Source organism: Chlamydotis macqueenii, chromosome 1, assembly GCF_036417535.1.
Source record: "Chlamydotis macqueenii isolate bChlMac1 chromosome 1, bChlMac1.mat, whole genome shotgun sequence".
In the NCBI taxonomy this organism is placed as follows: domain Eukaryota; kingdom Metazoa; phylum Chordata; class Aves; order Otidiformes; family Otididae; genus Chlamydotis; species Chlamydotis macqueenii.
The window spans coordinates 185,799,377-185,821,000 of record NC_141556.1 but is presented as its reverse complement, the minus strand read 5'-3'; the positions used below and the strand labels follow the sequence as shown (position 1 = coordinate 185,821,000).

At 44.1% G+C, this 21,624-nt stretch overlaps 2 protein-coding genes across 12 annotated transcripts in view; both read right to left on the bottom strand.

The window, feature by feature from the left end:
* Positions 1-9,854: 9,854 nt before the first annotated feature.
* Positions 9,855-13,017, bottom strand: MLNR (motilin receptor). The gene is made up of 2 exons (XM_010120210.2): positions 12,255-13,017; positions 9,855-10,429 (listed from the first exon to the last, which is right to left on the bottom strand). The coding sequence occupies exons 1-2, from the start codon at positions 13,015-13,017 to the stop codon at positions 10,116-10,118; spliced, it is 1,077 nt and encodes a 358-aa protein (XP_010118512.2). The 3' UTR covers positions 9,855-10,115.
* A 422-nt stretch (positions 13,018-13,439) lies between these two features.
* Positions 13,440-21,624, bottom strand: part of FNDC3A (fibronectin type III domain containing 3A) — a 125,921-nt gene continuing 117,736 nt past the window's right edge. For all 11 annotated transcript variants that reach the window (XM_086771859.1, XM_086771856.1, XM_086771860.1 and 8 more), the window contains 4 exons: positions 19,834-20,043; positions 18,276-18,442; positions 17,561-17,688; positions 13,440-15,937 (listed from right to left, as the gene is read on the bottom strand). In XM_086771859.1, the coding sequence (XP_086627985.1) occupies positions 15,623-15,937; positions 17,561-17,688; positions 18,276-18,442; positions 19,834-20,043 (820 nt within the window). In that variant the 3' untranslated portion in view covers positions 13,440-15,622. The remainder of the gene's footprint in view (positions 15,938-17,560; positions 17,689-18,275; positions 18,443-19,833; positions 20,044-21,624) is intronic.

Genomic DNA, 21,624 nt, shown 5'->3' with positions numbered 1-21,624 from the left:
TGACTCACTTCTGCTGTGGCAGCTATAAGACCCATTAGTGGCTGCTACCTGGGAGGGCAGGGTGCAAGGGCACCTGGGATCCCACCACCCTTTGTGTTCTGTCATGCTGCTCCTTGTCACAAAGGATATCTTAAATAACTTCTGGAAAAAAAAAATAGTTTTATGCTTTTGCTGCCTTTTATCTCCTGCTCTGGCCAAGGTGGCTGTCAACTCTGAAACAGTGGCTGCACCACCCTCCAGAGGGATCTGAGTGCCTTGCGTAGCATCTCTACGCTGGCAGTGGTTCTCCTTCCATTCTAGGTAAATATGTTGCAAATTTGTTATGGATACCAGCTCGCTGCTAGGAAACCCCCTACCTTTCCCATCTCTATCTGGGTATCGAGGACTTTAATTAGTAGAATTATAATCAATGATAATACCAATGATTGATAATAGGAAAATACTTAATCAATATGATTCTGGAATATAAATATGGGGTGATTCTTGCTAACCATAGAACTATAGGGTTAAATTTAATGTGAAATATCCTTACCTTAGCATCCTTATCTAAGAAATGTGAAATATCCTTATTTTAGCAATATATATCATCCTTATCTTAGAAATAAATTGGCCTTGCATGTTGGGGGGTAGTTTGGGGAGTGGTAGAACGAGGCACCAGCTATGCAGCTTGGGCTCTGAGCCATCACTTTCAAGCCAAAAGATTCAAGGGCAAGATGACCTTGTTCTCAGGACCATATATGGAGAATTCAAGGAGGGGTTCGACCAACGAATTTGAGGAGGGGGAGTCCTGACGACCCCTGAGACCACCAGAAGACCCCCAACTCAAATTACTGAGCATGCGCGAATGGGAGGAGACGTATTATAATGATTTCTTGGGAAGTTGATGTTTATGCATAACATTTCTTGTAAATCTATTGAATATGTATATCGAATGTGTATTTAACTGCGCTGTTGAATCAGACAGGTGCGCACGCTAGGTGGAGCGATCCCCCGTGTACCCAGCTCTGCAATAAAGAAGTGCCTGCTTCTTAACTTCACATTGCTGTTAAGGAGTTTTATTCCGGATTTCGGTAACAAATACACTCTCATCTTGCCTGCGTTTCTGCCACTCTGTACTGGTTTCAGTGATTTCCAGGTGATGCCTCTCAGGCTGGTTTACTGCACTGAATTTGGACTCTGTTGCTAGCTGCAGGAGTGCAGTCCCAGATTTAGGACACCATTCTGGTACATCATATCTGACTTGTCCCCAACTCTGGCTTTGGATGGAGACTTTTCAGCAAGCATCACAAGAAAGGTGAGTCCTTAAGGAGAGATTTGAGGGATGAGGCTCTGAGCAACCTGATCTGGTTGGAGATGTCCCTGGTCCTTGCAGGGGGGTTGGACTGGATGGCCTTTAAAGGTCCCTTCCAACCCTAACGATTCTATGGTAATGATTAGCTTTGAGGGCATTTAGGAGGAGACCTCTTCCCAAACATGCAGGTGGGCTGGGGCACCAATACTTTTGTCTGGGAACTCCTTCCACCCCCTCCCAATAAATGTGAATATAGAGATGGGCATCACAGGATGCTTGGCAGCAGCGTCAGCCTCTGGATAGCAAAGAGAGATGACTGACAAGGAGGGGGTAAAGCTGTGAAGTGCCAGAAAGGTGAAGAACAACTTAGTTTGAAGCTGACTTATTTATGTCACATCTTGTGCTTTTCAAATTCATTTATTTTAAATTTTGTTTACTTTTATTTAGTGTTTGTATTTGAAGTCCTCAGTCCCCACCAGCTTTGCTGGGGATTGAGTATGACTTTCTCCTGCTTCCGCATCTGCCAAGATCACCAGATTTCTTGAGTTTTAATCTTCTTCACTGCACTTGAGGGGGCTCAGTTCTTGCCTACTTAATTGAGGTGTATGTGTTACTTTTTTACTCCCCGATGGTTGTATAAATGACCTATTGCGCTAATCTGAGAAATTGGTTGAGAACTCCTTGCATTTTCGCTCTGCTCGGGGGACATTTCATCACTCTCAGAGGATTCCTCAGAGAGTTCATGGAGTCTTGGAGCATATTCCCTAAAACTACATTCTGCCCTATTATTTCTCAATGTATTTGAACATATGGCATTGAAGAAGTGGTAACCCAGAGTCAGGTGGTGTCCTGTAGTTAGGACAACTTTCCCCATGAGGCCAGAGAGCCTTTCTCTGAGGCAGCGACGGAAGCCCTGAGCGCCCCACCTGTCACTGGGGCTGATGAGCTTACCTGCGCCAGCTGGGAAGAGAAGGGAAGCGAGGGTCTCTGAGTGACCCTCAGGCACCTCAGAAGGCTTCATCTGGCCTGTTGCAGCTTTTGAGTGGGAGGTGAGGCCTCCCCAGGCAGCAGCTGGTGGCTGGAAGGCAAATATGCAGCCTGAGCTGAATGCTGACTTTGCGGGTACATCCCTGGCTGCACCCAGGGCTGGGGCTCGAGAGTGGCTGGGGTGGGGGACGAGGAGACCTGCAGCTGATTATCCACTGGGGCACTCCTAGAGTGATGTCTGTTTGTTTTCCTTCATCTTCTTTTTTCAGAAAGAAAAATGGATCCAGTGAATCAAAACGGGTGACACTGAGAGTTAAACTCAACAGACTCAATCGAGGGAGGGAAATCTTCTCCCAGCAAGAGTCTTTCTATGCCCCTTATTGCTCCATGCTGAGACCCTCTGGTGACAGCAAAGGTGGAAACCCTAGCCTGACACCAACTGAGTAGAAGAGACTTGGCGTGCTGGCTCAGAGTTTGCCTTGAAGTGTCATGGGAAAAAGGAAGACACTTTGAATTTCATCTCCTGCCCTTTTTGCCTGAGGTATGCTTTGTCCTTTGGGCACTGGGACAGTGTCCATGAGAGGCTGTGGAGAGGGATGAGAGCCGTGCTAGTGCAACGGCTGCTCTTCCAGGGTGAACTTTCAAACCTTTAACTGCCAATCCAGACTGAATTGAGATTTGTTGCAGCTGCTGGGAGTTTGAGGTTGGGTTTAGTGCCCTAAATCTGAAGGCACATAAAGCAAGGGCTTCCTCCCCCCATATCTTGGGAGGAAAAAAAAATCTACCCAGCCCTTCTTAAGGCTTGATCTTTTTTAACACTGAGTCACATGGGCTGCAGTTAAAACCTTTACATGACTTTAACATGAGCTTATACAGGCTCATGGCTTATGGAGGCAGGCTGTGATCGAGGCGCCTGGCTCACCACCAGCCCATGGCAGCCTGGACCGAGACCCTTGGCAGAGGCATCTGTCACAGACAGCTTCTGAAAGGGAAATAAATGAATCCTGCTGGGGAGTCCTGGCTGGAAGGAGGACAGGGAAAAGGAGGGAGAGCAGACAGGGTCATCTGTGCTCCACAGTGAGGGGAGGAAGATGCCAGATGGAGTCCAAAGGTGGAGATAGAAGTAGGGGGGGCTTGCCTGAAAAAGGAGGGAGCAGACAGGGTGACCTGGGGGAAAGACAAAGCAAGTGAGGACAGAGCTGTCAGCCCCACCATCCTCTGTCTTCTCCCTGGGTATTTGCCAGGCCCATGCTGGGTATGTACCATTGGACTTCTGCTCTCCAAGGGGGCCTGGGAAACCCCAGCCACTCTGAAGGGGACTGAGGTGAAGTGTAGGGGAGGTCTGTGCCTGACTGTGGGGCGTCGAGGACAGTGGCTTGGATGTGCCCATCCCCAGGATGCACAGAGCAGTGGGCATTGTTGCTCAGAGCTGCTGCTGGAGGAGGTTCGTAGCTCATCTCCATTAAGTGCTTCTCCAACCTGGACAGCCATTTTTTAGTCCAAGGTTGGCTTTTCTAAGTGCCCTGGAAGCCACTGGCTTAGGTGCTGTGCCTGGAGATTTGTGTAGCACTGTAGAAGCGCTGGGTGGCATCAGCCTTGACATTTGGGGTCACCAGAGGATTCCTGCGGTAGGGACACTTTGGAGAATACAGCATTGCTTTTGCTCCCAGTGGTTTGGGGCTCATCAGGTTTCCATCAGTGACATGTGGGCAGTCTCCAGAGATCCTTGCTTACTTGATATTCACCCCATGATTGCAAGCCCATGCCCACCTTGTCATCAGAGACACTGAGCCAACATCAGCAATAAAGAATATACAACAACTGGACTAGTGGAAACGCTGTGCTTTGCCCCATGAGAAAATGTTTTAAGCTCTACTGGTACAAAGTGCCTGAGAGGTTTAATTTCATATCTGCCTCCTCAGCTCCTCAAATGCAAACCTCGCCCCAGTGTTTTCCCCCTCAATTTTCTACTGAGCTCCAGGAAACTTCCACCAAAGCTCAAGGGCAGCATCACAGGTGCCCAGGAGCATGTAGTAACAGTAAACCAGTTTGTAAATAGTTCCCTAAAGCAGTGGAAATATACCTCTGGGTACTAATTTTAACATAAAAGTGGCTTATTTTGGTGAAGGTAAGCCTGCTCCTAAATCAAATAGGAGGTGGTGCCCCAGGGACGCTGGGGCTTGTTCCCATCAGACTTGACTGGGGCAATGTTCAGTCGGTTTAGCTAATTCAGAGCAGTTTGGGTCACACCTGAGTCGCTTCGTACCTGACTCTTTTTCCTTTTACTTTGTATAATCTCTTTGTTTGAATTGCAGAGATGGCCTTAGGCTTTGTGTTTCCTGTGGGAGAAATGCGTCACTGGCCAAATAAGATTTTTAAGGGGATGGCTGTAGGGAGAAAACACGTTTCCCTGCACCTCTCTGTTTTGCCAGGCCAGCTGCACATTGCCTTTGGAGACAGCATCATTTTAGCAAGTAAACGAGCAATTGGGACTTGGAAGGTCTTTGTTCACCCAAAGGTCAATTGCGAGGAGCGCACCAAATCTCTGTATAAAATAGCAGTGGTGCTTAGGCTCTGGTGCCCCTCTGGCTAGTTGTCTTTTTCTTAAAAAAAAAAAAATCTAATTGATACATTAAAGAGAAAAACAGACAGCAAAAGCCTTTTTTATTTTCAGACCCAGGCCAGTGCCAGCCAAGGGGAGAGCCTGCCACAGGAGAGGGAAGGTGATGCATGGAGGCTGGGGAAGGAGGTGACCCTGCCCCACCACCAAAATCCCCCAGACTGTGGCGAGCAAGGACTGAGTTGCCCGTGGAACGCCCTGTTCCTGGGTGGCTTTACACATCCCTCAGTGGATCTTCATGGCTGCCCCAGGCTCATCGCAACATTGTGCCTTTTCCCTGGAAGGATCCCACAAAGCTGGTGCTGCTATTCAGTCTCTGGCAAGTACTTTTTGGAATGGTGGCATTTGGAAACCAATATTTAAAGGTTTTAATTCCTTGCAGGAAATACCCTTGGAAGAAATTCTGTTTGCTTGGTTCACAAGACTTCTGAAGAGACAGAGGAAAGGAAAATAGGATTTCTTTGTCTCTTTATAATAAAGCACTGTAAAATTCTTTGAATTGTAAAACAATGGGTAAAATAAAGCAAATGCAGATGCTCCACAAGAACTAGAAGAACCATTTGTTTCCAATCCAGCAAGAGCTTTGGTTAAAACTGAGTACATCATAGCATCATAGAATAGTTCGTGTTGGAGGGGACCTTTAAGGACCATATGTATTTTGTTGAGCGGCAAATAAGCAATAAACCTTGAAACATCAACTTACCAGGAGTGAAAAGTGCTTTAACTCCCTTACGAGAATCAACACGTGCAGATCAGGATCTCTGATTAAATAGAGGAGAGAAATATTGGTTCTTACTATACAAAATAACTACTTTTCCATGTCTAATTTAGAACAGAAATTCCTTTTTTAGAATAGATTTCTAATAGCTGTTGTCTAATTTAGATAGTCTAGTACATATTTAATTTAGAGTCATGTTAAGTGAAATTATGACATGGTGTTATCATCATGCAAATGAATTTGTGTTAAAGCTAGGGAATATCATACCCTAAATTTGTTGTGGAGTTACATACATGTTCTGGTTTTATTTGGTGAGGGGGAGCCTAAAGTGGTAGCTTCTGTAGGAAACTGCTAGAAGTCGCTCCCCTTTGTTCAGTGGACTCGGCCGGGCCCAGGGCGGATCTGCTGCTGGCCAAGGCCGAGCCAATTGGTAGCAGAATGTCCCATGATAACGTCTCTGCGATAATGTATTTAAGAAGGAGAAAACAGGAAAAAAGAGGGAGAGAGGATGTGAAGCAGCGGAGCAGGGGCAGAGAGGGGGAGGCACGAACCTTGTGGGCCTTGCAGGCCTCACCCTCTGGCCTCCTGCCGGGCAGCCGACTGGGCCCAACTCGGCCTGGCCCAGCTGCAAGAAGTGGAGAGGAGATGAGAAGTGAATGAGATGTAAAAAGATTCTGACAGGCGTCTGCCAGCCTGTTGTGAGGAACGGCTGCAGACACCAAGGTCAGTTCAGAAGGAGGGGGAGGAGTAATGTGGCTCCTGGCCAAGATTCCCCTGCAGCCTGTGGTGACGACCATGGTGGAGCAGGTTGTCCCCCTGCAGCCCATGGAGGTCCACGGAGGGGCAGAGATCCACCTGCAGCCCATGGAGGACCCCACGCCGGAGCAGGCGGAGGCCTGAAGGAGGCTGTGGCCCATGGAGGGCCTGCTGGGGCAGCTGTTCTGGAGGGACTGCACCCCGTGGAAGAGATGACCCATGCCGGAGCAGTTTCACGAAGGACTGTGGCCCTTGGGAGGGACTCCATGATAGAGCAGAGGAGGAATGCGAGGAGTTCTTCCCCTGACGATGAAGTAGCGATGTAAAACATCGCGTGATGAACTGACTGTGACCCCCATTCCCTCTTCCCCCCTGTGCCACTCGGAGGGGGGGAGGGGGGGAAAGAGGGAGGGGTGGGGGGAGGTTATCTTGTTCCCTGTCTCACTCTCCTGCTAATTTTAGAAATAAATGAATAGTTTTCCTCAAGTCGAGTCTGTTTTGCCCGTAACGGTAACTAAGGATTTTCTCCTTGTCCTTATCTCAAACCTCGAGCCGTTTTTCTTATATCATCTCCCCCTGTTCTCTCGGAGGGTGGGGGGAGCGAGAGAGAGACTGCATAGTCTGGTCCTGATCGGGGCTGAACTACAACAATGCATCGTGTACTACAGCTGCTTAGTGAATATGGAAATGCAATAGAAAATAGGAAGGGTGTCAGGGAGTGACTTTCTGGTGCTTGCCCCAGTGTTGCCTGCTGCAGTGGCTGCTTTCCCTGTTTCTGATACACTGGGATCATGAGTATGAGAAAACTTGACTATTGGAGTGAATTTGGGTCTTAGCAGCAGGCACACTGAACTGAAGTTAACAAACTGTGCAGATGTGTCTTCCCAATAACTTCGGCTTGCAGGAGTCATGAGCAGCTCTTGTACTAATGATCTCTTCGTCAGAGACCCTCACTCGTCTTACTCCGTCACAACTGTTCAAACTGCAAAGCTTTCACAGGCTCTGTGTGTCTGCATCAAACTCCTAGGAGTTTGTAGATGTAGCCTCCCTCCCACAAAAAGATTTCCATGGATTTTTCCAGGCATCTTTTCTCAACTTGCCCTTGAGCTATCAGCTCTTTTTCTTTGTTATTTATTTTTATTTTATTGCAATGCTTGGCAGGCAGTGGCGGGCGCCCAGCAGCTTTGCAAGCGTGGGGCGGGCAGTGAGCGTTGCGTGGGGCCGCAGGTCCCCAAGCGAGCGGAGAGGCCGACCCTGCGGCACTGAAGCCGGTGGGACCTGGTGAGAGTCCCCCCTGTGCCACCCTGCCACTGAGGGCTGAGCTGTCACTTTAAGCGGTTAATTTTGGTTTCATATCTTCCTAAGTACAATCACACTCTATAACAAACCTCCGGGGTCCTTCATGGGCTGTGTGGAAAAAAAAAATATTAAAAAAACCCCAACTTTTTCTTTCCTGTGCATTTCACCTTAACTAAGTGTTTTCTTAAGATGTGTGAGGAGCAGAGTACCTCAACATGCTTTCTCTTTATCATCCATTCTTTGTGCTTTTATTTTACATCCCTCCATTTTCTCTTTTTAAAAATATCGTTATTGTTTCTTTCTCTCTGCCTGGCAAAGTTGCTCTGCGCCTCAAGTCCATTTTCCCTTGTATTTTACAGCCTTTATGGAAACTACTTCTGAAATATTTCTTTTAAAGATGACCCGGCTGCACCTGAACACAGAGTTCCTGGAAATAAATAAATCAGAGCTATTTTTTTTTATTTACAACATCCCTCCTTACACAACCCAGTGCCAACTGACACAGAGAGCAGTGCCAGACCTGGCTAATTCTGAGGAAACTCCCCGAACTCCATCCGTTTCCTCGGTGTTTGTTCTAGTGGTGACAGAGCATTAACAAAAAGGCACTGCAAGCTTACAAAGGTGGTTTGCTGCCTGTGTTTTTCTGTTAAGCATGCAAAAGGGATATTTATAATGGGGATACAAATTACTTGCCCAGAAAAAACAGAACATTTCTGTGGAGCCTGCCACCAGGAGCAGAAGCCTTCTGCTGCGGCTTCTGAGGCTGAGCAGGAGCAGCCCGAGCCTGGAGGTCCCTGCAGAAACGCAATCACCTCCTGAGCAGCTTGTGAGCGGCGAGATGGGGTCCCAGCTGCAACGGACCTGCACCGGGCCCTGCCCTGGACACCCAGCCTGCTTAAAAAACAGAGGGGTAGCAGGGCTCTCCGCGGAAAGGAGTGCACCTCAGAAAAAGAGAGGGGGGTTCAGTTCAGCATCCTGGTAGGGCATGTCCCTGCCTCGTCCTGCTCACACCTTGTAATTGTGTTACTTATGGGATTGCTTTTGTGGAAATTTCTGCTGGGGAAGTGTTTGCCTCCCCGTGCAATTTAGTAGCTAGTGAGAAAGGAAAAGCCTTTACCAGCCCATCACAGGTGTGCAAAAGAAGATCCATGGCCACGTATCAATGTGACAAAGCTGTTTTTTTTCCTCTTGGTCTAAATAAATTTACAAAGATTACTGTTAAAAATAACTTGTCCAAACAAACACGACATAGCAGCTGTTCTTTTATTATAATTATTATATTTATTATATTTATTTTAATGATACCCCCCCCACCCCGTGCAGCAAAAGCAACTCAACCCAAGCCCTGCAGTCAACTGCTCTCCCCCAGTACGAAGCTGGCAGAAGAAAAAAGCGTAATGTGTGTGCAGTGAGCTAGGGCTTTTTTTTTCTGTCTTTAGCTTATTTTTTTTAACTCAGTGACTCAGAGGTATGGATTGTTAAATGTTAAAACCCAGAGAAGGCTTGGGTTCAACTCTGCTGTCCTGAGATCTCTGAGCTGGATGCTGTATTCTGCCTTCGCTTGGCTGCAGGAAACTCCAGCACGCAGTAAACACCACCGTTACTTTTTTGATCCACAGACATGTTAATTAACAAAGGTTAACAGCTAACCAAGGGCAAGTGCGGACATACCACCAGTGATGCTCCTGTAAGCGCAGTCCCACTTCATCGATTCTGGTCCAGATTTATATCACTGTAGCCAGGAAGATAACAGGTAAAATGCATCGGTGCAAGAGACCTCTGGAGAAACCGGTACTGCAGCTCCTTCTAGCTCTTCCTCACAACAAGCACTCCGTCCTAAAGTGTATAGTTTAAGTTTGTATTTAAAATCTCTGGAGCAAAATTAATGAGTTGGCTTTTGACTTGCAGTGCTAAGACCAGGTGCTAAAAACGTACACCCCAGTCTTCCAAGGATGCTCAGGGTGGTGGGCAATTTCTTTTGCATCCATCTCCTTGCAAGACTGTGTTTTATAAAATCTCATTTATAAGAAAAACCTTTTAAGATGGTGAAGGCTGTCTGGGAGTTTCACCCATTGCTGCACCCAAGCAGAGCTGCTACTTCAAACTCCCCCCTCCTTTGTGGCCCTCGATGTTACAGTTTTTAGAAAATACTAGGAATTGCACAGAACACATATGCAATGAACAACATGTAATAAATGGAAACCATGGTTTCACTGGTAATTTACTCCAGCTTTTCCCATTGAGTTATCTGTCAAGAGCTGCACATCATTCTCACTGCTGTATTGTGCCTGCTTGCTCTGTTAACAAAAACACAAGTGATTCAAAATACAAACGGTTACAAAATACCACACGCCCTGACAAATGTCCATCCTTTTGTGACTCTCCTGTGAAAAGGAAGCTCCCTCCCTTTGCAGAGAACGCCTGGAAAAGTGCGGGCTGCAGTCTCAGAAGCTGGTGGTGAACGCGTGTCTTGTGCTAGCAGTGGTCTCTGTGCAGCCACCGGCGTCTTTCGTTACCGTGAAAGCCCTTTCTGTGGCTCGGTGTGGCAAGAGCAGCTTGTAGGCTGCTGCCCTGTACTTCTTCGAAATGAGGTTGTAGAGGATAGGGTTGATGGACGCACTCAGGTAGAAAAGCTGCAGAGCGAATATATTAAAGTACTGGGAGAACAGCATCATCCTGGTGTCCTGGGTGTTTATAAATATGATCCTGCCAATGTGGAAAGGCAACCAGCAAATTACAAAGGCCAGAACCACCACAGCTATAAGACAAAATAAGACGTGGGATAGTTAAGGAGTGAGTTAACTTTTCAACCATCCAGTAAACTAAATTTTACGTGGGTGATTTTGCAGGTTCTTCTAACTGGTACAAATGAGAGAGAGAAATAATTAAATTGTTGGAAATCCATGAAAAGGGGAACAGCATCAAGTCTGATTGTTAGGCTTTGGATTAAAAGGTGATTGGTAAAATCTTCACCTAAACCATGAGATGAGTTTGCTGGGAAAAATGTAAACAGCTGTGTAACAGCGGTGTAACATCCATATGACAACATCAGGCACAACAAAGATTCCCCTCGGCAAAGCCTGTGTGTGATATGAAAAGGAAAGTCACAATAAGAAGAGGTGGTTTTGTGGTGTTTTGCTGCACACAGCAGCTCCATTTGCTATCAAGCTGTTCTTTAATAACTCTACATTCATAAAAAAGATTGTAGTGTAAGGGCTGAGCCACAGTCACTCAGGCTTCCACTGAATTCACACTATCTGAACGGGATGGTTGCTAACGAAAAGACTTACAGGGCGGTTGGTCTATTGATTTTTTTTTTTCCACTGAAGCAGTTCCCACTGGAGACAGATATTTAATTAGATGGATCTCCAGCCTGAGCCACTCCAGCTGTTCTCCTGGCATTTTAGCACAATACAAATACAAACAAATACAAACACTCCAATGGCAACACAGCAGGAGCAGGTGAGAACAATTAAATAAGCATGTTACCGTACTGATATTTTAAATTATTTTTGTTTATAAATACACAAAAGTAAAATAAATAATAATTTATGGAGCACCCTTCATGTTTCTCAGAGCTTAAAAAAAGGCGTATAGCCAAAGCAAGTTAACGCCTAGATACATCTCATGGGCTGTGCTACTGGCTGTTTGAGAGAAGGGGGCATTGGTCTGGCTCAGCGGGTTCTGAGGAGATTGTGGACACGGGTGTTTCCGTTGGAAAACCTTGTGCTACTCCCATGTAAATACCTTCCTCAAATAAGTTAGCAACATGTACTCTCTCGGGCTTTTTATTTTCTTTCCTTTGTGCTATGCTATTTCCTTCCAGCTGATTACATTCTTGGTAAACAAAGTCTCCCATGTAGCACGTAAAAACTTTTGCTAAAGGTAGAAAAAAAAGCACCTGGGCATTTTCTTTTATCCTTATTAATCAATAGTTGGATTTCTTTTTTCTTTTCTTTTTTTTTCTCCATTCAGATCATTCACTATTTAAAAACTTTAAAGCCACAAGGCTTTAAAGAACGTTTAAAGAACGTACGACTAAGAAAATGAACTAAAAATTAACAGCACCCTACATCAGCAGGAAGCACTTCGCTGTTACGTGCTATTTGTCTGCAAACGGCTCGTAAGGGTTAAGCGGCTGTTTTTCAGCCTGCTTGGGCAACCAGTGGATTTACCCTTAGGAGAGCTATGAAAGATTGCTAAGAAAATCAAACTTGTTTTTCAGAGACAGAAATTTACTACCCAGAGGCTACTGATGTGTTTCTGAAGCTGCGGACTGCCTCGTACTTGGTTCTGCCTGGTAAAATGTAGAAAAAGGGTATTTCTACAGAAGGCAGTCACGCTGCTGGATGTGCGATGCTGCAACAGGTGAAGCCTCAGCTGTGAGAGAGTGAAATCCCAGCCGTGGCAGGCGCTGGGAGCACGGGAGGACTCGGCAGCACGGCTGGGATGTTTCCCTGCGCTATCCCTACCTTGCGTGGGAGCTGTGGGTGCTTCAGCCTTGGTCCTAGCCCCAGCCATGGCCCCCCAGCCCTGCTCCTAGCCCCAGCCATGGCCCGAGGGTGGACAGAGAGGGGACTCACCCAAGATCTTGACTGTCTGGCGGTGCCCCTTCTCCCTGAGGACCGCGTTGGGGCCCCGCAGGCGGGCATTGCTCCGCCACAGCTCCCGGCCAATGAAGGCGTAGAGGACGTTGAGGCAGATGATGGGCAGGATAAAGTAGAAGGTGGTGACCCAGAACATGGTGGCCAGCAAGCCAGACTCCACAGCCTGCGGGGTGGGCTTGCACTCACGGCTGAAGTCAGTGTGGTTGTCGGGCTGCTCGACGCCGACCAGGAAAAAGAAGGGGCCGGCAGAGAGGAAGGCGAAGGCCCAGAGGCCGCCAATGACGGCCTTCACCCGGCGCTTGGTGACCACCACCTTGGCCTTGAGGGGGAAGCAAATGGCGAGGTAGCGCTCGACGGTGAGGGCGGTGATGTGGAGGATGGTGCAGTAGGTGCAGCCCTCGCTGAGGTAGTGGGAGAGGCGGCAGAGCAGCTGCCCGAAGATCCAGGGCCGGGAGCGCCAGAGGCGGTAGAGGTCGAAGGGCAGCCCCAGCAGGATGAGCAGGTCCGAGACGGCCATACTGCCCAGGTAGAGGTTGGTGGTGGTCTTCATGTCGCGGTAGCCGTGGACGACCAGCACTGTCAGGACGTTGCCCACCACGCCGACCACGAACAGCCCCAGGCAGACGGCCGTCACCGGGACCAGGGCCCGCACGGGCAGCGCCGCGCACAGCCGCTCGTCGCAGGGCGCCCACGGCCCGGGCTCGCCCTCGCTGCCGTTCCCGCCGCCGCCCCGCCACATGCCGCCGGGGGACGCCGCCACCTCAGCCCCCGCCGCCGCTGCGAGGCAGGAGGCGGCCGGCCGCGGGCACCGCCGCTCCTCCGGCCCCGCCCCGCCGGGCTCCCACCGCCCGGCCGGTAGCGCCCGCCCCGCCCCGCGGTCCGGCCGCCCGAGGGGAGCGGGGCAGCCGCGAAGCCCTCCCACCCACCCGCCTAAGGACAGCACCGGGGGAGGGAGAGGAGAGGGGACGGGAGAAGGGACAGGAGAGGGGAAGGGAAAGGAGAAGGGAGAACACAGGGAAGAGGAGAGGGGACGGGGGAAAAGAGAGGGGGCATGAGAGGAGAGGAGAGGAGAGAGGACAGGAGAGGAAAGGGGAAGGTAAAAGAGAAGGAAGGGCAGGGTCTCGGCAGCAGCGTGACCCGCAAAGAGGACCGACCCACAGCAACCAAAAAGAATGATACTTTTATTTTCCACAGATTTTTAAAGATACTTTGCTACATAGTTTATGTATTTTCTATCAGACTATACAGGTTCGTCTTCATGGAGTCCGACGTACAATTGTAAAGTGATATGTTTGGTAGTGTATTTATAACGTTTTAAAAAGTTTAGAGTTTTTCTTTTTTCTTTTTTTTTTTTTAAATTTATTTTTGGAATGTACAGTATATGAGGTAAAATTAAGATTACATTAAAAACTGTCTTCAATGCAGTAATACGCACTGAGGCTCAAATGGCAAATACACTATTAAATGACTATCAAAAATAGGAGCTCATTTGAATTTTACTATGAAAAACATAAGTCACTGCAGATTAACTGTAGTAACAAATCTTACCGTTTTAGACATTCAACCATAAGAAATCTCTGGGCTGTTACACGCAACCTCATTTGCACTGCCAAACATGGCACTTTTAAAGAAGGTTCTAGAAAACATCAGTTATCGCGGTATCCTGCGGGAAGGTATCAGCCTATACGTACAAATGACAAAGTCGAAATAAAGTGTAAACATACAGTACATTTTAAAGACAGATCATTCTTGCCATGTGGAGGCCAAGTTCTTCGCCATTTCTTTTGTGTTTGTTTTTTTTTTTTTTTTAAACGAAAACTCAGCAACATTATTCTACAGCACAGATCATTGGACGTATAAACAATTACAATACATGCCCGTTCTAATATAAGAGAAATTCTTCAGAGATCTTCAAAGCACAAGACAGAGGTTCCTTTTTTATTATTATTAAGACCGACAGAAGTGTTTAATACCATTAAAAATGCTAAACTGAACACAACTAGAAGTCATTAATGATCCACTATCTTGTAACTCAAATAAATTAAAAATAGCTAATTACAAAGTGTATAACAAATAATGTAAGTGTGATGAGACAAGGATTTTTTTTTTTTTTTAAGATAGTTTCACTACAAGCTTTGTGTCACTGGCAATCATTGACATCTAGCGAGATGTTCAATGGGATACTTGATAAAATTCAGTCTGGTCATTCAAGAACTCACAAATGCAAGCTCACAAAACATTGATGAGTTATGCAATTGCAAAGTGCTCTAATGCAACATTAACTACATGCAACCAACAATTTGGTACAGTATCCAAAGAGACATTACATTAAACATTAGGATCTCAAGAAAAAAGCAGCTTTAAGTTTTCTGGTGCAAATTACTACACTTCGTCTTCTGATTTGGTGCCCCAAAGAAAGAAAGAAAACGAAAAAAAGGCAGTGCTTGATTCTGGTGGAGATGGCAAGTGAATGCAGGGGAAACAGCAAAAATTCAATAATGAATTTTATCTCAATAATCTATTAACTAGCCAAAATGAGAGGGCACAGACATCTGTATGAACTGCATCCGATCAAAGGTCAACTTCGGAAATGTGTTTTTCAATTTACGAAACAGGTCTAAGAAGTTCTCTCGTGCTCTCCTTTCTGTATTCGTAAGAAGTAAAAGAGGCATTTTTCTAAGTAAACATCAAATCCTGGGGTCAAGATAAACCACTTGTGCCATCCCTTTGTAGTCTTTCGAAAACATCTACTTGCAGTGAAGAACTCCACATTTATCAGATAAGAAGCTTCCTTCATGCATACTCTTCCATTCGGTTTTTGTTATTTGCTGCCTGAGAAAAGCCCCGTCTGTTTTTCAGCATAAATCCCGCTTCCCAAATAATTAAGACAAATGAGGAGGTAGAAATACAGCGCTAAATTGCTTTCACAGCATCAGATTAATATTGTATACAGCACAAGTTTGTTAGTGTAAGTTTTAAATGCAATCTACACATTCTTCCCTGTTATGGTAGCAACCCTTAAAAGTGTGGGCCAGGAAACCGTTTTTTACACTCGTGTTTACCGGTCAGACCCTTTTCATGAAACACTGCTTGCCTGCCCCATCTAGAGTTTGTACTGCAAGAAGGCATACTAAAGAAACGATTGTATTTCTGTGGCTTGCGTTCTAACAACAAGTGCCAGCCTATACCTACCAGTAAGCATTTTAAGGTGGCTGAAAAGGTTTGCATCAGTCCCAATGCCGGTGCTAAATGCCTGTTTTTGTAAAAGCAAGAGAACATAATTACTTTTAGATTATGAGAAAGTAAAATGTAATGGGCAGCATTCTAAAATAAATCTCTTTTCTTCACTTTATTACGAAGTACTGAATGATAACAGCAATCAGAATGGAAAAGATAGCAAAAAGTGCAAGGATGACAGCAGCACACACTTGGTCGCTCTGTGACCATTGTGTCCTTGTGGTCTGCACAGTGTCCTTGTTGGTGCTTGCCGGTGGTTCAGTCCTCTGAGAGATGAATAGCACTGCTGCACTGTAAGGGCCTATCAGGTCCTGGTGACCTACTGTCTCTTGGCACTGTCGAATGGCACACACGCGGAAACGGTATTCACAGTTCAGCTGGAGGCCTGTGTATCGGAATGACCAGTCCGGACCCTTATAAATCTGTCAATAAAGGAAAAAAAAAAGGTACATCAAGTAAAAACGCCCTACATATATCTATCTGTCTCAGTATGGTTTTGTTTATGGTGAAGGTAACTGTAAAAGTATGACTCCTCATCGGTGTTTTCACCCATGCAAAGAAAAATGGACAAAAAGCTCACAAACGCAATTTAAATGCCAGATAAAGTGTCCAGTCCTTTTGGTGAAACACGGGAGAAGAATTACGAGTGCTTTCACGGCATGATGAGTACATGTCAAATAAAACTGTCAGAAGCTCCAGTGTGAAGGTTACAATGTAAATACTACACTATGGGATGTAACATCACAGGATTTTAGGTAATTAACTCTTTATCAAGCTACTTCATTAAGTCTAATCCAATCCAACATGCTTTGTTGTAGTTAAGATATTTTGTGTTTAAAATATTATAATTTATCCCAATAAACACTGTATTAGGAAAGCCACAAGGAGACCTCTCTGTGATTCTTGATCTCATCAGATCTCAAGACACAGATGACTTTTATTAGGGTGTTCTCTACCGGCCTCTCAGCTGGCTAGTTAACAGAAGGAGCTTCTCAAGTTCAGTTCACAACTCTTTGGCATGGAGTGCCAAATTCAGTGAAATCTAAATGCCTTACTTACATACTTAATGTTGCACTTACAAATTTAAAGTTAGAAGAAAGAATATTCACATGGCAAGACAAGAAACATCTTGGATTATGGTTTATCTTCTACTAAAAAAAAATTAACAAATGGACATAACAAACATAGCACTACACTAAAAGCTATGAATTATCAAAATATTAACGCCTATAATCCACCAAAGCACAAGCAAAACTTATTTATATTGACCTATAATAAAATTATAATATACCAGAATTAATTGTGTTTCCTTGCTGGCAGGAAACCTGCTTGCTTAATAGTGTGGAACAGAGTTTCGAAGCCTAATTTCACATCAATTATCAGGCAGTTTATAGGGAAGCAAAATTAGCACTACACATCCGCTTTTAAATGCAGACTAATTTGAAGCTTGGCATTTTGAACTGCATCTTTGGCTAATCAAATGTGAAACTAAAACACACTCTCAATTGCTCGACCCTTGTAGTTACAGCACGGCCTACTACTGAAACGGTCCTATGGTAAAAACCTAATCACTAAATTATATTTAATAAGTTTCCCTACAGCTGAATGTCTACATTGAATAAGTAAGGGATCTTTCTGCGGTTCTCCGTACAGAAGTATGACTCTGACAACATCAAAGCGTTTATAATACTGTTTACTGCCTTCAAACAGCTCTTGGTGCATGAAGAGCCCTTTGTTCTTTTTCTCCTAAGTCTCAGTTCTGTACCATTGGGTGGATGTTTTCTTTTTGTCAGTTCTTCCCATTAGCAGACAATTTCCTCACCACTTGAGGTGTCAAGTCTTATTTAGTAAACATCAGTGTAACCTAGAGAGGCTGCTACTTACTGCTCTGTGGCAATGGTTTTAGGAGATACTACCTTATACTATTTAGTAACAAAAAGTTGGCATGGTGACTAAAAACATACTGGAACACAATAATCTTTAATCTAAATTAGTTATCACAAATACTAATTGTAGAAAAATACAGTAACTTAAACACAACATACCTGTTTGAATTCTGAGTCTTTGCCCACCATGACCTGAAGACAGTAGATCACTGGATCACCCTTCATGGGCTGCAGAACCTCCCACGTGATTTCGCAAGTGTGATCGTTTATTCTCTCTACCCTTGGTGCTGAAGGGAGAAAACAAGGAAGCGACAGCTAGCTCTGCTTTCCCCATCACTCAATGTTATGTTCTAATGACTTGTAAAATTCTGTATTCTATCTTCTATTTTATCTCAGAGAAACAAAAGGTTCAGATTCAAATGTATTGTTCCTACACTGTTTTCTGGAACAACAACTAACAATTCACACAGATCTCTATTGCTAGTTTAGGTATCATCCAAGAGAAAGCAAGTAAAATTTTGCGACTGCAAATGTGTACCATATGCAAAAGAAATAGCTGCTAAGATTAAAGTTATTCTAAACATGCTAGGAATAATGTTGAACTCCAGTTACTCTGAACAGCCTTGGTCACCCTCTCCTTGTAAGCAAGGATTCTAAGTACAAACTTTCTTAAGTCAAAGGATGCATAAATCCCACGTCTCTAATTTTTGGAGTGAGTATTTTAGGCTTTAGGCAATTATATGAAAGGACCATTCCCTAACTAATATCCCTTCCTGCACTCAGAAAAAGTCTCAGCATTCTGAACACTGACAAGGCAACACAATACCATCTTGTCACCTCCTCACCCTGTAAAAGAAAAAAGAAGCACCTTTACCTTTCAGAGCAGCTGGAACAGATTTGGGAGTGGTGAAAATGTATTCTTGAGAAAGGGGACCTTCACCAGCTTCATTACATGCCTGAATACAAAATTTGTAGGATGTTGACTCACTGAGTCTTTGTACTTTGTATGTATGACATGGTCCTCTGTACAAGGATACAAACCTGAAAATGGAAAGAATGGCTTATGTTAAACACAGAAAAGGATTTCCAAGATAGTCAGACTATTGTCTTGAAATCCATTCCCAACATTTCCCAGAATCTAAGAAGCAGCCCAGAAATATTTATTTCAGAGTTAAACAGTGTTCTGGCATTACTATAAAGCAATAAGCTACTTTTCCAGGGCTAGGTTTTTATTTCTCGTGTCTTTGAAATAAAGTATCTTTTACACAAAGAATACTACAGTCTGTCTCTCAGCAAAAATTATCCTAAGCATTTTTAGAAACCCTCTCTCTCTCAACGACCTGCATATACTATCTTTTTTTTTTTTTTTTCCATCTGCTCCCCTAACATCTTTACCTTTAGCTTTTCAAAATCAGGTAGAGTAGATTTTAGGTTTTTTGTGCCTTTGCAGCTCTCCCTCACTACACCTAAGAAAGCGTGTAGGATCCAACTGCTCTATCATTGTCAGAGAGTGGGTGACTGATGAAGCTCAGATCTGCACAGGAGGCCAGAATCACATTTGTAGCACACAGCAAGTCCCATTCTGAGAGCTTTGTAGACTAGCCACTCTCATTCATCTTCTAGTTCTTACGTAGACTGATTCTGGCAGCTCTCATTTGATTTTCAGTTTTGGTATCCCCAGGACACAGCACAAGTTTATCTCTTTCCGCAGGGGTTATCACCTACTTCTACTTCTGCTTTTTATTTTATTTTATTTTTTTAAATTTAAACAGATGGTACCTACACGTCTTTGGTAATGGCAATGAATTTCTTTCCAGTTAAGAGTCTAATTTATTTTCCTCCTTATGGCAGAGCAATTTCACCTAGCAGATCCACTTTGTCTCACTATCAAGTTAAAGCTAGTCAGAGATTCAGACACGGTACACAGTGCAGCAGCACTGTTCATTTACCATTTAGGCAAGGGTACTTGCTGCACCATCTCAGCTTACATTTTGATCTACCATGAGAGAAGGGCTGCCTTAAAATAATAATTTGTACCATATGAGTTTATTTTCCACGAAAAATAATTGCATATAAAGACAACAGAGAGTAAATAATTCACTCCTTCCAATATCAAGTATATAAAATTCTCAAGACTGTTTAGTTTTAATACTTTGACAAAATACTTAACCAAATGTGAGAGAAAGAAAAATGTGCTGGTACGAAAGATTTCATTAAACTCTTCGTATTGAACTGTAAATAAAAAACTATGAAATTTTTAATCCTGTACTTCCCAGCATGGAACACTAGAGCCCTTCTTGCCTTGCCAGATGAGATGATCTCCTATGTCTGTTGTAAATTCAGCAAAGCACATGGAATTTTGCCTTTGCTGCCACCTCCCAAGGATCAGACCACAGCGATAAAGGGCAGATTAAAGTGATGCCAAAACCAACCTTCCATTCTTATCCTCCATTTGAAGGTGGTAATGAACGGAGTCAGTTAATGCTTTTGCAGTTCCCTCTCCCCACTTCAGCTTGAGAGTCTGAGAACTGTACGCAGCACATTCCAAGCGAGGCGGATCTGGTGGGAGAGGCTTTGTTTTCAGTTTTATGGTGTGGCTGAAAGGACCCGCTCCGAGACTGTTTAGGGCTTGAATTCGTACTCTGGTATTTGAAAAAGGAGAGAATAAATTAACTTGAAATTAGATTCTAAAAAATAACTGGCCATTTCCACAATTCAAATTCAAGAAAGAATAATGGTACCAAAGAGATGGTACTTTCTACAGTGAAGACTTTTATCAGTATTATGCTTTGATAGATTGTCATGAATATGAGATGAGTCACTTTCCTTGCCACATTTTAAGAAGCTGGACTGATTAAAAATAAAAATGTTAGCATATTTGCATCAGTCACATTATGGCAAAAATGCAAAAGATCTATCTGCTACTTCAAGAGTGGTCCATCTTCTGACCCTGTAGGTCTTGGACCAAAATTTTTGATAGCCACACTGCAGAGATGAGGGAAGGTAAAAAACCCCATCCCCAAAAGAGGTGAATCCGTATCTTTGGCTAGTATATCAGATGAGTTCAAGGATCACTACAGGGAGGTTTTATGGGCTTTTTGGAACAGATCTGATTCATGTGGAAATAAAGTGATGGCGCCCAGCTTCCTCTCTTGCTATTTTCACTGGTAACACATCTCTGGGTGCCTGCAAACAGAAGCGGGCTTCTGTCTGCTTGAAAAGGGAGAGGAGAAACTAGAAGAACTCAAACGGCACAAGGCTGAGGAGTTTGTAGAACCCAAAATTCAGGAAATTTTTTTAATGCTCCATGGAAAACAATGCTGGCATTAGGTTTACAAGTAAGAATTAAAAGTGGCTGCCAAGAAATTTATTTCTAAAAAGGAAAAAGCAGAAAACAGAAATCTGAGGCTCTTTACGTATCTCACAGGTAGCCATAGAGAGCAAAGAGTGTCTAATCTAATTTTGCAGACTAACATTTGCTTGTCTAAAATAGTATCTAGGTAACTAGAAAAAAAGTAATCACAATAATTAAAATCTGAAACAATCAACCACACAATTTCAAAATGTTGAAACACAAATGTATGTGCAGGCTTATGAATAAATAATTCTCCTTCACTACAGTAATATTTAACAGTATGCTAATTTATTATAGCATTATTTATTATATAAGGTTAATATGTGCAATTTTTTATCTGCACAAAGAATTGACAGTGTATTCTATAAAAACACTTTTGTGGGTGGAAGTACAGAAACATCTCTTTGAATAGAAACTTATCTTTTTTCAGTTTGTTGGCACAGAGAACCAACTTCAAATTGCCAGCTTTATTGTTAAATACTTCTAAGGTGCACAGAAACATTGTAGCCTTACATACAGCATTAAAATGTAAAATTAAATCTTTAAGGATTCAAGAAACTGTATAGCCAAATGATATTCTAACTATACTGAAATCACTGTGGGCTTAAATTCTGACTTCAGGGGGACTGATGTTCTCCTTTCAGTTTTAATACTGAGGACATGTTTTTGTAACAGGGATTAGAATGCCTTCAGGCAGAATTATTGATTTTTATGCTTATGTTTTGCAGTAACCCTTAGGCCAAACTAAAGTAACTTCTAGTAACTAAAGTAATTTTAGTAACTAAAATTCTTCAAAAGAGATTTAAAATTGATTGATAGACTTTCAAATAGATATTCTTCATGCTGACTGCCACCCAAATACTTGCTA

What these genes read in the sequence shown, in the direction of transcription:
- MLNR (XM_010120210.2), bottom strand. Translation starts at nt 13,017, where the DNA reads ATGTGGCGGGGCGGCGGCGGGAACGGCAGCGAGGGCGAGCCCGGGCCG. An exon ending in CCAGACAGTCAAGATCTTGG is followed by an intron (nt 10,430 to 12,254) that starts GTGAGTCCCCTC and finishes TTTGTCTTATAG; the next exon opens with CTGTGGTGGTTCTGGCCTTT.